This window comes from Hemitrygon akajei, chromosome 14 (genome assembly GCF_048418815.1).
Source record: "Hemitrygon akajei chromosome 14, sHemAka1.3, whole genome shotgun sequence".
Lineage (NCBI taxonomy): Eukaryota > Metazoa > Chordata > Chondrichthyes > Myliobatiformes > Dasyatidae > Hemitrygon > Hemitrygon akajei.
In genome coordinates this window covers 102,248,862-102,263,374 of record NC_133137.1, presented here as the reverse complement: position 1 = coordinate 102,263,374, position 14,513 = coordinate 102,248,862, and the positions used below count along the sequence as shown (strand labels likewise).

General features: G+C 40.8%; 1 protein-coding gene across 1 annotated transcript in view; it reads right to left on the bottom strand.

Moving 5' to 3' along the window:
* Nucleotides 1-14,513, bottom strand: part of col7a1l (collagen type VII alpha 1-like) — a 420,731-nt gene that overhangs the window by 183,069 nt on the left and 223,149 nt on the right. The window contains exons 61-64 of the mRNA XM_073066798.1: nucleotides 11,007-11,084; nucleotides 7,915-7,980; nucleotides 5,978-6,013; nucleotides 2,447-2,485 (exon numbers count right to left, since the gene is read on the bottom strand). Coding sequence (XP_072922899.1) covers nucleotides 2,447-2,485; nucleotides 5,978-6,013; nucleotides 7,915-7,980; nucleotides 11,007-11,084 — 219 coding nt within the window. The remainder of the gene's footprint in view (nucleotides 1-2,446; nucleotides 2,486-5,977; nucleotides 6,014-7,914; nucleotides 7,981-11,006; nucleotides 11,085-14,513) is intronic.

Genomic DNA, 14,513 nt, shown 5'->3' with positions numbered 1-14,513 from the left:
CTGAAAGGGAGGAGAATGACACCAGAATAACTAGTTGGTGGGGGGGTTGGGGAAGGAGGTCTCGCTAGAAGGTGACAGATGAAGCCATGTGTGTGGGAAAGGTGAAGGGCTGGAGAAGGAGGAATCTGATAGGAGAGGAGAGTGAACCATGGGAGAAAGGGAAGAAGGAGGGGCACCAGGGTGAGGTGATAGGCAGGTGAGGAGAGTGGTAGGGGGACAGAGTGGGGAATAAAAGAAGAGGGAAGGAGGAGGGAAAAAAATCACCAGGAGAAATCGATGTTCATGTAATCAGGTTGGAGGCTACCTAGGTAGAATGAGATGTTGCTTCTCCACACTGAGAGTATCCTCATCATGGCAAAAGAGGAGGACATCGACAAACATGTTAGAACTGGAACAGGGATAGGAGTTAAAATGGTGGTACACCAGGAAATACCACTTTTGCTGGTGCTCAACAAAGCGGTCCCCTGACATGTTGCGTCTCACCAATGTGAAGGCCACATTGGAAGCTCCGGATACAATAGACGACCCAACAGCTTTGCAGGTGAAGTAGTGTTTGTGTGGCTTCCAGGAATGTGTGCTAGGAGGGAGATTAGTAAGGAGAGGTGAATGAAGAAGAGAATCACCAAGGGAGTGATGCCTGCAGAAAGTGGAGAGAGGAGGGGGAGGATCCCATTGAAGATGGCCGAAGTTGCAGAGAATGATGTGTTGGATGTGGAGGTTCATGGGGTGATTGTTGAGGACAAGAGGAATTCTATCACTGTTAAGGTGGCAGGAAGTTGGAGTGAGCAGGGATGTCCAGGAAATAGTGGAGATGCGGGTGAGGGCATCATCAATGGTGGAGGAAGGCAAACATGTTTCCTTGAAGGAGGAGGACATCTCTCATGTCCTGGAAAAGTAAGTGTCGTCCTGGGAACAGATGTGGCAGAGACGAATTAACTCAGAAAAGGAAATAGGAGACAGGGTGGGAAGAGGTATAGTCAAGATAGCTACGGGAATCAGTAGGTTTATAAAATACATTGGTAGACAGTTTGTCTCCAGAGATGGAGACAGAGAGATCAAAAAAGGGGTGAGAGGTGTCAGCCATGGACCAAGTGAATTTAAGGGCAAGGTGTAAGTTTGAGGCAAAGTTGATGACTAGAAAAAAAAAAACATCCTCACCAAATTATTCTGATCCAGAATATCCTATCTGAGAGATGGTGGAAACAGACTTAATAATAGTCTCTAAAGAAAAACTGTATATTCAGTTGAGAAGGGAAAAAGTAGAGAAGCAGGATTAATAGGGTAGCTCTTTCACAGTGAGAAAATAACTTCCTGCTATGTTATGAGGTTCCTTGAGCATAGATGAGGGAATAATTTTGTTTTTACACTTGCAACAAGCTTTAGGATTTGATGGATAAATCCTGGGAGACAATAAGTGGGTTTCCAACTTTTAAGGCTGGACTTGTATTTGGACAGAATATTCAGATATACAAATACCGAGATGGACCCCCAGCTACAAAGTCATCTTTTGCACTTAGCACTGTTGGTTCTGCTGTTACTCCATCTGGACAACTATCTAAAAGCAACATTAGGCCTCGTGAGTGCAGGGATTATCATCTGATGAAAATAATTTCAGAGCTAAATCTTTAAAACTTAATTTCCATTTTAGTTCAGGATTGCAAGCCCAATGTAATTCAGCTTCTAAACTGGTGAAAATAATGACATCACAATTTTCTGGGTGTCAATGTGTCTCATATAAAGTAGTTGTTGTGGGGTTAACCTCTGAATCCTCAGGAAGTGAGATCTTCATTTGAGGAGAGGGTATCTGCATTCTGCAGAGAGAAGGAAGTGCAAACGAAAGAGTTGACCATATGTGTGTCCTGTACAATGAACTGATGGCAAGCGAGTGAATGGATATGCACCTTCTCCCCACCAACAAAGATTTAAAATCAACTCTCTTAGACAGGGTTACTCTTAATAAATTTCATGAAAGATTTTTAGCGGCTCACTTGGATAAAGCAAAGACCATAACATCAAAAAGGCTTGTATTTTATGATAGTAGGGCATGAGTTATCACTTGGGTGAAGCACAAGACAGATGGGGCTTCCTGGAGGTAAATGAGTAAATTACACATTAGATAACACAATTAGTTTAATAATACGGCCCCAGAAAGTCATTAATATAAGAAGAAAATGATCCTTCTAAAACTTTAATCATAATAGTTTGAAGAGAGAATAAGGATACTACTGGTGATGAATTGATATTTTACATTGCATGCAGTTCTGCATGGCACTCTTTTAAGGCTGATGGAATGAGTCCAAAAATAGAGATTTTTAGCCGGATCTTCAATTTCAGTCACTTTGTATAATGACAAACTAATTTTGCTTGATTTAAGAGACAGCAAAAGTATTAACATATTGATGGTATAGTTATCTTAAATAAGACATTTATTATGGTGTTATCATACCTTGATATCAACTCCTTTTCCTTGCTGTCCAGGGTCTCCCTGAAATAAAATTCTTTGTGTGAGACTATTGGAAAAAGCAATGTAGAGAGAAGCACAATTACTCAAGCAAATATGAGTCACAGAAAGAATAGTATTTTAGCAATTGACATAAACTATCAATTCTTAGCGCAAAAGAAAAGTAGAAACTCTGATTTAAAGGATCACCCCCATGAAGCAAACTGTCAAATTTTCCTTCATGGGCTCCACTTCTTCTGTGCTTGTGGCACGAGCAGCTGGTGCAACAGCAGCACTGTGAAAGGGCCCCTTCAAATCTCACATTGAGAAACTTGTAGCAAGAGTAAAATGGTTCCTTGTCTAGGAAGCATCACTATAGAGAAGGGTGACAACAAAGGGTGGTACCCTCCAGAATCCCAGTGCCAGCTCCAAGGTGCAGTAATAATTCAAATGCAAGAGCTTGCAGAAAAACTGTCTAGAGGACTCATGAGCAATAATCCAAGCTGATATTTCCAGCAGAAAAGGTTAAGAAGTTCAAAGTAAATTTATTACCAAAGTTCATACAACCCTGAGCTAAATTTTCTTGTGGCCATACTCATTAAGTCCATAATGGAATAATAACCATAACAGAATCAATGAAAGATTGCATCAACTTTGGGATTCTATCAGTAAGCAAAACACAATAAGCTGCGCAAATACAAAAAAAAATGAAATAATAATAATGATAAAATATAAGCAATAAATAGTGAGAACATGGGATGTAGAGTCCATGAAAGTGAATCCATAGGTTATGGGAATGTTTCGATGATGGAGCAAGTGAAGTTGAGTGAAGTTATCCTCTTTGGCTCAACAGCCTGATGGTTGAGGGGTAATAACTATTGCTGAATCTGGTGTTGTCAATCCTGAGGCTCCTGTACCTTCCGCCTGACGGCAACAGTGTGAAGAGAGCAAGACCCAAGTGCTGGGGGTCCCTGATGATGGATGCTGCTTTCCTCCAACAACAGTCCGTGTAGAAAGGCTTTATTCATGATGGACTGAGCCATATCCACTACTCTTTGTATGATTTTCCATTCAAAGCATTGGTGTTTCCATACCTTAGATAAGCAATTCACTTACATGCTGAGACCAGAACAGGTCCTACAAAATGATAACACCAAGGAATTTAAAGTTCACGCTCTCCACCTTTGATCCTCCGATGAGGACTGGCTCATGGACCTCTGGTTTCCTCCTCCGGAAGTCAGTAATCAGCTCCTTGGTCTTACAGACATTGATACAGATGTTACCTGAGTGACACCACTCAACCAGATTTTCAGTCTCCTTCTTATATGCTGATTCATCACCAACTCTAATTCGGCCTACAGCAATACCGTTATCCACAAACTTGAATGAGGCACATCAGCAGAAGAACATCTTGCTGATATTAATGGCTGTAATGGGGAGTAGCAAAAGTTGATGATTTTATTTCTTACTCAAGTATTTACCATATATAAACCCCATGAAACCATGTAACAGGAGGGGACAACAAAGTACTTTTGTGGTGCTATATACTGAGGATGAGCCAGAGGAGATCTTGGATCCTTGAAGGACAATGGTTAGAGACTCAGTTTAACTGGAGTCTTAACCTTCTGGTGCTTTCTATTTCAAGCAATATTACTGTAGCTACATCTCAGAGCTTTCATCACACCCTTTTTCTAACCTCCAGTTACGCAACTGTGTGTAACATGGTCTGTGATCCTGTACTTCAGATTTGGAATAGAAGCAATTATATGGTTGCTAACCAACAACCTCTTTGAGCACACCTGAGGGGAAACAATTCTTATGGTAAATCTCAAGAAATCCTGATCTGACTTCAAAATTTGTATTTCTTCATAACCATTGTGGGCTCCACAATCCTGGGTTGTAGGAACAGATGGATGGCCTATCCTCTATCGGTTAATGCATGTAAAAAACAAGCAGGGCTGGGGGTAGGGTGCTGCACTGTGAAAATCTGGGGGCGGGTGGTTGGTTAACCAGAGATTGCCCTCTTGTGGAAGTGGGACCTTCATGAGGGGAACCTCTGGAGGGGAGGAGTCACAAAACTAGCAAGGGGAGTTTATGAAAGTTGGCATTCAGGGAACTGATCAGGAAATCTGGAGAACTGAAGGACGTTGTTGGGAGATTAAGGGGCAAGTGTGAGGAGCAGGGGCAATTGGGAGTTGTTCTAACTTTTGGAGAGAGCTGATTGAAAAGTCAAAATTGAAATGGGTGGGTGAGGGGAAATCAGTTCCTAGATGGGTGGTGTGATGCTGCAAGAATAGAAGACACATAATGTAATTTATCTTCATGAGTTCCAGTGAAGTATAGCACAATGAGAGTATTATTGAACAGGAATAATGTTATTTGGAATGATTCTAACATGCAAGTGTGACTCATGCTGCAAACTGCCCAGTCAAGTTTACACAGCACTTCATTGTTCTTGCTTATCACTTCAAAAGGAAGTCCTCTTTCACATAGCACTGAAATAAATTGTCATAGATGTTGAATTACCAGGCAAGAGCAGCACCAGCATTTAACGGCACTAACATGAAAATGCTGGGATTACTCAGCAGGTCACAGAGCATGTGTGGTGGAAAGACAGAGGCAATGCTGATGGTTGATGAACATCCATATATTCTGAAACACTATCTCTGTTTCTTTCTGCATGTATACTGCTTTTGGCTGTTGAGTATCTCCAGCCTTTTATGTTCTTGTTTCAGATTGCCAGTATCTTATGTTTCTTTTTGCTTTCCAATGCTTAATGACAGCTACTGAATCATAGAGTAATGCAGCATGGAAGCAAGCCTCATCCAACCCAACCAAGGAGTCTTCCTGAACTAGTCCCGTTGGCCTCTATTTGGACCGTATCCATGTAAACCTTTCCTATCCATGTACCTGTCCAAGAGTATTTTTTTAATGTTCTAATTGTATCACCCACTACCACTTATTCCGGCAGCTCTTTGTATATACCCGCCACCCTGATGTTGGATGAAAGATACTTACTGATTTCGATTCCAGGGAGAACACTTTTACTTTGAAGGAACTTTATGATTTCTTATTGAATAGTTTAAATTTAATTGATTTCATCACTTATTTCATTCCACTCAGTGCAACTTATTATCACAAGTCTACATCCTAAAGCAGTCTTTCTTCTTGTCCCTTTATCAAGCTAACAACCTTAGAATAATATTAACTTTACAAACAAGCAAAGTTACCCCAACACAACAGAATGGACTTTAAGTTTAATACTTTTAAGAATAGTATAAGTAGTTAAAGGCATGTATCCTCTAATGTACCAGTTTTAATACAAAAACACTTTTTAAAAAGGGGATCTGGTGCTTTCCAGTGTTTATCATGAATAAACTCTCACTGGGCTTCCAGCCAGGTACAAGTATTGTCAATTTAAACATCGGTTAAAATCGATACCTATACTGAGGTAGAAGCCCGAGAAGAGTCTTAAAAACATTAAACCTTGCAAAATTTAATAAAAGGAAGTTTCCAAAGACCAACAAAGCCACTTACTTGTTCACCTTTGAGTCCTCTTTCTCCTTTTTCACCCTGTAGGTAAAGCAGAAAATTGAATCCTAGTTCTGGAATGATTCTTCATGATCATCACAATGAGTGTCAACAGGAACAGATTCTTATCAGCGCCTTTTTTTTCTTACGTTTTAATGAACATGTAAACTAATACCGATGGCTTAACCTTTGAAAGTGTACATACTTGAGAGGAAATGACAGAGATTCAAAAATTCCCCATTTCTTTTGCTCTTTAGCTCCATTCTAGCAGGAAGTATGTTGGATATTAGGAACCATATCACAGTAAGGAAGACTGGGAAGAGGGTTGAAGCTTTAAATGATCCCAGCCTGCACTGGGATTGGATCTATGGTGATTGAAGCACAACCAGTAAAGAATGGAGATGAATTTTTGAGGGTAGCCACTTTTGAGAAGGATTTTCCACAGTCCCTCAAGGTTGACTGAGGCTAAGGTTACCATAATGTGAAAAAGCCTCATATAGGGTGATGTTGCTCTCTGCATTTTTCATGGAGTTGTGTGTAAAATTATGTTCATTGTACCTCTTGATAGATTGGAGTCTCACAGCAATTTGGAGACCAGTTCTTTGGCTGCTGAGAGATGGACTTTTCTTTTACTTCCCCTCTTTAATATTTCAATTGGATGTTTCTGCTTTCTTGAAAAATGTCACTATTATGGCACATCTGAGGTTACCTGACTTGTCCTTCCTTTGACAATAAGAGAAGATGAGGCTGTGAATTTCTGTCATAAGTTCCATTCATCCACTGCAGGGATATTACACACACCAGACCTTTTTAATGTCTTGTCACACTGCAACAACCCCTAGAATATGAATATCAAGCCCCTGAGCTAAACAATTGCCTTTTCATCGACAATTTGGAGCCCAAGCAAGCTTGGAAATATAGGTCTCACTCCCATAAACCCCTTTTAGGTGACAAAAATCAAGAGCATTTAACAGCATGATATCATTTGTCCTTCAGGTACATGTTATTGAACCTTATACAGGAACTTTATCAAATAGACAAGCACCTAATATTCCAGGCTGCAGCACTGCCAACATAGGTGAAAGTTATTCAAGAATTATCCAGGCCGGTGTGAGATAATGCATTTTGGGATGTCAAGTACTGGCAGGACATCTATGGTAAATAGCAGGGATATGCAGAGATAGATGCAGGGGTAGAGAACTTGGCGATGCAATTCATAGTTTGCAGAAAATGGTCACACAGTTGGAAAGGGTAGTGAAGAAGGCACTTGGTATGCTTGCCTTCATAGACCAAGGTATTAAGTATTAAAGTTGAGACATCATGTTGCAGTTGTACAAAACATTAGTAAGGCCACATTTAGAGTATTGCGTCCTAGTCACACCACGACAGGAAGGACGAGGCATCATTAAAACATTCACTTTGATGTTGGCCTGGAATGGAAGGTTTTAACAAGAGAGAGAGAGTAGGCTGATTTTGTTCTCATTGGAATGTAGAAGTCTGATGCCTTATAGTATTTTAGATTATGAATGGTACAGAATCAGTAGATAGTTAAGAGTATTGTTTCCCAAGGGTGATGGAGGATATAGGTTTAAAGTGAGAGGGAAGTAATTTAAAGGAAAACTAGGGGCAAGCTTTTCCTTATAAAGGGTGGTGGTTACATGAAGAGAACTGCCATTAAGTACAGTTACATAATTAAAAGGCATTTTGACAGGTTCTTCAATAGGATAGGTGTAGAGGGGTGCGTAGGCATCACAGTCATCATGGCAAGCTGGCCCAAGGTGCCCATATCTGTGCTGTATTGCTCCATGACTCATTTGCTTGTTGTAAATCATAGTATCTTGTTATTGAACAAGAAATATAGGTCTTATTCACTGAAATAAATATGTGTATATTGACAGACATAATAGGCTTGGTGAACATTATAAGTTAATGATATCACTTACTGGTATTCCCGGGGGCCCAACTGGCAAAGGAATGAAGGGCAAATCTGTATAATTGAATACAGTCTCCTGAAATGAAATAAAAACGGTTTGAGTTCTGTACTCACTGAAGCATTGTTAAGGACAAAAGCCTTTCTTCTTTTTTACTACTATAAGACTATAAGACATAGAGCAGAATCAGACCATTCAGCTCATTGAATTTGCTCTGCCATTTCATAATACTGATCCATTTCCTTCTGAACCCCATTATCTTGCCTCGACCTGTAACCTTTCACGCCCTGACTAATCAAGAGCCTACCAACCTCTGCCTTAAATACACCCAATGACCTGGCCTCCACAGCTGCCTGTGGAAATGGATTTCACAGATTCACCACGACCTTGTGAAAGAAATTCCTCCTTATCTCCATTCTAAATGGACACCTCTCTATTCTGAGGTTGTGCCTTATGGTTCCAGACTCCCCTCTGCAAGAAACATTCTCTCCACATTCACTCTGTCTCGGCCTTTCAACATTCGATAGGTTTCAATAACAGCCTCCCTCGTTCTTCTAAATTTCAGAGAGTAAAGGCCCAGAGCCATCAATCACTCCTCATTCAATAAGCCTTTTGCTCCCAAAATCATTCTCGTGAACCTCCACTGAATCTTCTCCAATGTCAGCACATCCTTTCTTAAATAAGGTGCCCAAAACTGCTCACAGTCCTCTAAGAGGCCTCACCAGTACCTTAAAAAGCCTCATCTTTACATAACCAAGAGAAAATCTGCAGATGCTGGAAATCCAAGCAATACACACAAAATGCAAGGGGGACTCAGCAGGCCAGGCAGCACCTGTGAAAAAAAGTACAGTCGATGTTTCAGGCCGAAACTCTTTGGCAGGCTGGAGTTCCTCCAGCATTTTGTGTGTGTTGCTCATCATTACATAGTTGATTTAGTATTCTAGTTGTCTCAAAATGAATGCTAATGTTGTACTTGCCTTCCTCACCACGGACTCAGCTCGTAAATTAATCTTTAGGGAACCCGGCATGAGGACACCCATGTCCGTTTATACCACAGATTTTTGAATTTTGTCCAATTTAGAAAATAGTCTATGCTCTTATTCTTTCTGCCAAAATGCAGAATAGGCCCTTCCAGGCTTCGAGGCGCACCCAGCGATCCCCCGATTTAATCCTAGCCTAATCACAGGTCAATTTACAATGACCAATTAACTTACCAACCAGTGCATCTTTGGACTGTAGGAGGTAACCAGAGCACCCAGAGGAAACCCACGTGGTCACGGAGAGAACAGAAAATCTCCTTACAGGCAGCAGTGGGAATTGAACCCGAATTGCTGGTACTGTAAAATGTTGTGCTAATCATTACTGATACAAAACACTTATTCAGTTGATCTGCCAACTTTTGGTTTCCTCTTTGATATTGTTGGCAAACTTGCCTTCATATTTCATCTTTTACCCCCCTATGGCTTTATAGTTGATTTCTGGTGGTTTTTATAATTTTCCCACTCCTCCAACTTCCCACTAATTTTTGCTCTATTATAGGCCCTCTCTCTTGCTTTTATGTTGGCTTTGACTTCACTTATCAGCCATGGTTGCGGGATGATCCTGCCTTTAGAATATTACTTCTTCCATGTGATCCATCTATCCTGCACCTTCCAAACTGCTCCCAGAAACTCCAGCCTTTGCTGCTAGTGTCCCTTCCAATTAGCTTTGGCCAGATCATCTCTAATGCCCTATGATTCCCTTTATTCCATAGTAATACTGATATATATCTGACCGGTTTTTCCCTCTCAAGTGGCAGTGAATTCTTTCATAATCTCTCTGTTGGGATCCAGCACCAACCTGATTTTCCCAATCTACCTGCATATTGAAATCCCCAAGACTATCGTAACATTGTCCTTCTGACGTGCCTTTTCTATTACCCATTGTAATTTGTAGCCTATATCCTGGCTACAGTTTGGAGGTCTGTATTTAAGCCTCAACAAATATTCTAAATCTTCCTATCTTATGTCACCTCTTTCTAAGGATTTGATTTCATTTTTTACCAACAGAGCCATGCCAACCCCTCTGCCTACCTGCCTCTCCTTACCCTTGGATGTTAAGCTCCCAAATATAATCTTCTTTCAGCCACAACTCAGTGATACCCACAACGTCATACCTGCCAAACTCTAACTGCACTACAAGACCATCTACTTATTCCATGTACTGCCTGCATTCAAATATAACGCCTTCAGTCCTATATCTGTTACCCTTTTTGATTTTGTCTCCTCTTTTACACTCCAACTTGTCCCACTGACAGTAATTTTGCCCTATTGGTGCCAATATGTACCAAAACCTCTGGCTGCACACCTTTCCCCTTTAGAATATAACGGACCCAATCCAAGACATCCCTGGCCCTGGCGTCTGGGAGGCAACATACCAACCAGGTGCCTCTATCACATGCACAGAATCTTGTGTCTACTCCTCTGACTATGGAATTGACTATTGATACTGTAAGTCCTCTTTACCCCATTTCCCTTCCGAGCCACATCACCAGACAGTGTCAGAGACCTGATCCCTGGAGCTCCTCCCCTACATGCCCCCGCCCTCTCCAGAATGTTGTTTCCTCCAACACTATCCACAATATTATTGAGGGAAATGGCCAGAGGGGTATTGTACTGCCTGTCATTTCTCTTCCCTCTCCTGACAGTCACTCTTTTTCCTGCCTCCTGCAACTACCTTTCTATAGCTCCTGTCTATCATCTCCTTTTTCCCGTTTGAACTGAGGATCATCGAGCTGCAGCTCCAGTTCCTTGACACATTCTCTGAAGAGCTGCAGATATAGAGGCTGGAGGTCTCCCAGAATTTGTACATCTCACACAAAGAACACACCACTGCTCTACCTATGCAGTGAGAGACAAAGAATTAAGAGTGAAGGAAAAGAATAAGAAACTTACAGATACGTACCTCACCCAAACCTGCTTTTAATTGTGAGTAATTCTAACCCAGAGTTTTCCCTATCTGAGTTACTCCCTTAACATTTAAAAGCAGCAGTGTAGAGATGCCCATTAATGAAGGATCGAATCTTCTAAGGAACTGAAGATAATGGAAACCATTTCTTTACACACCTCATTGGAAGGTAAGGGAAGCCCTGGAGGTCCGGGGGGGCCAGGTGACCCTTTCTCTCCTTTTGTACCATCTTTACCCTGAGGGGGAAACAAAGGAGGAAAAGATCAAAATTCAAAGTAAACTTATTATCAAAGTACGTATATGTGACCATATAATCAGAATCAGATTTAATACCACTGACACATGTTGCGAAATTTGTTAACTTTGCAGTAGCAGTACAATGCCATACATGGTGAATATATTTTTTAAAAACTGAATTACAGTAAGTATATGTATGTATATTATTTAAATTAAGTAGTACAAAAAACACAAAAAAAAAAAAAAAATAGTGAGGTAGTGTTCATGGGTTCAAAGTCTATTTAGAAATCAGATGGCAGAGGGCAGGAAGCTGTTGCTGAATCATTGAGTGTGTGCCTTCAGGCTTCTGTACCTCCTCCCAGGTGGTAATAATGAGAAGAAGGCATCTCCTGGGTGGTGGGGGGTCTTTTATAGTGGACGCTGCCTTTCCGAGGCACCAGTCCTTGAAGATGTTGTGGATATTATGTAGACTAGTAGCCATGATGGAGCTGACTAATTTTACAACTTACTTCGAACCTGTGCAGTCTTCCCCTCCGTCCCCCCATCCCAGACAGTGATGCAGACAGTCAGGAGGCTCGCCATGATACATCTTTGGAAGATTTTGAGTGTTTTAGGTGACAAACCAAATCTCAAATAAACTCTTTTTGAGCTTCTAGCCAGGTACAGGAAACCAAGTCTCCTCTAACTCTAATGAAATATAGCTGTTGTCTTGTGTTCTTTATATTTGCATCAATATTTTGTGACCACATCAGATCCTCAGAGATATTGACACCCAGGAACTTGAAACTGCTCAGTCTCTCCACTTTTGATCCCTCTATGAGGATTGGTTTGTGTTCCCTCATTCTATCCTTAATGAAGTCCACAATCAGCTCTTCAGTTTTGTTAATGTTGAGTACAAGATTGTCAATATGACACACTTCAACTAGTTGGCATATCTCACTCTGTACAGCCTCTCACACCATCTGAGATTCTGCCTTCAATTGTTGTACCATCAGCAAATTTATAGATGGCATTTGAACTAAGCCTAGCCACACAGTGAAAGCACCACATCTCTGTGGTGCACCAGTGTTGATTGTCAGTGAGGTGGAGATGTTATTTCCAATCTGTTATATACAGCCCAGAGATTCACTTTCTTGTGGGCATACTCAGTAAATCTATAATTGAATAATAACCATAACAGAATCATTGAAACTTGGATGTTCAACCAGTGTGCAAAAGATATCAATCTGTGCAAATACAAAAAGAAAGAAATAGTAAGAATAAATAAGCAATATATATTGAGAAGATGAGATGACAGTTCCTTGAAAGTGAGTCTATAGGTTGTGGGAACATTTCAACAAGGGGGCAAGTAAACTTCTATAGATGTACCGTGGAGAACATTCTGACAGGCTGCATCACTGTCTGGTATGGGGGGGGTGGGCTACTGCACAGGACCAAAAGAAGCTGCAGAGGGTTGTAAATTTAGTCGGCTCCACCTTGGGCACTAGCCTACAAAGTACCCAGGACATCTTTAGGGAGCAGTGTCTCAGAAAGGCAGAGTCCATTATTAAAGACCTCCAGCATCCAGGGCATGTCCTTTTTTCACAATTACCATCAAGCAGGAGGTACAGAGGCCAGAAGGCACACACTCAGCAATTCAGGATCAATCTCTTCCCCTCTGCCATCCGAGTCCTAAATGGACATTGAACTCTTAAACACTACCTCACTTTTTAAATATATATATTCTCTGTTTTTTGCATGACTTTTAATCTATTCAATATACGTATACTGTAATTAATTTATTTATTATTGGTATTATTTTATTTTTTTCTATATTATATATTGTATTGAACTGCTGCTGCTAAGTTAACAAATTTCACGACACATTCTGGTGATAAAAACCTGATTTGTATTGGATCATTTTGGTGTTCAAGGTCGGGAGAAAACAAATTTGTCAAAACTACCACATCGGAGCACCACCAAGAGTTATATCATGAAAGACACACCTCCATTTTTTTTACCTTTTCCGCATCGTCAGTTCTGCCCATATGGTAAATCTTCTGGTTTGATTGCTGTATCCGGCATGCCTGGAGAGAGCTATGTCCACTCAGCTATAGAACACAACAATCTCTAATTTCCTTCCAATACAGCAATCTTGCCCTCAGGTCCTCAGTTGTGTTCTCCAGCAACTGCACGTTTGCTAACAAGATGCTGGGTAGAGGGGGTCTCATCCCACTGTGTTTTAGCCTGACTTGAAATCCTTCCCCCAGCCCCTGCTGCACTTCCGGCGTTGGCTATGGGCCTTTGCCTACTCAGTCCACTGAGTCCTTCAGAATATTGTGAAATCTATAGATCATTAAGTTGATTTAGAAGTACATTGCTTAAGGGAAATTACATGCTGCAGACTACAGTGAAAGTAATTCAAAAGTATATTTAAAAGTATAGTCCGTAGCCTTTGGTACCTTGCCATGTTACCAGGAAGACCAAAAGAAAAAGCATTTGAGATGAACAACACAGTCTTTGATACTGAACAATCTTTGTAGTCCCAGTGTTACAGTTAAAGAGTAAATAAAATAAGTTCTTCAAGTTCCCATTGTTAGATAAATAATTATACACAACTGTCAATATCCAAATCAGGAGAACTATGGGAGATGAGGCAACTCTTGATGGACAATTAACCTGCCTCCAGGAATTTATTTGCCTCCTCCTTCGATTTATACCAACCAAGTCAATTCATATCACTGCATTAGTAAATGCCTGAGAGCATCGCCTCAGCCAAAAACCAGATGATAGCACTGTAGTGGTGGTAAAGATTGTAACTAGCAAAATATTCTTGAAGTTAAAAACAGTGGCATCTGCCCAACAATCTAAAAAATTACACAGGTATGTACAGTCTACTGAAACAAATGATTATAGCTCTACTACATTGCATAATCGAGTACCTTCACCAAGTTAACTGCAGGGATTCAATTTTTTTTCAGTTATATAAAGAGTAAAATGGTGGAGTGAATTGATATTGGACCACTGGGAAATGATGCTGGCAAGGTAGTGATGGGAGACAATGAAATGGAAGATTAACTTAATGAGTACTTTACATCAGTCTTCACTGTGGAAGACACTAGCAGTGTGCCAGAGGTCCGTGAGTGTCAGGGAGCAAGAGTGTGTTGCTATTACAAAGGAAAAATTGCTAGGCAAACTCGTAGGTCTTAAGGTGGATAAGTCACCTGGACCAGATGGACTACATTCCAGAGTCCTGAGAGAAGTTGAAGAGATAATAGATGTATTGATCATGATCTTTCAAGATTTACTTGATTCTGGCATGGTCCCGGAGCACTGGAAGATTGCAAATGTCACTCCACTCTTTAAAAAGGGGGAAGCAAAATAAAGGAAATTATAAGCCAGTTAGCTGAACCTCAGTGGCTAGGAAAAATTTGGAGCCTATTATTAAG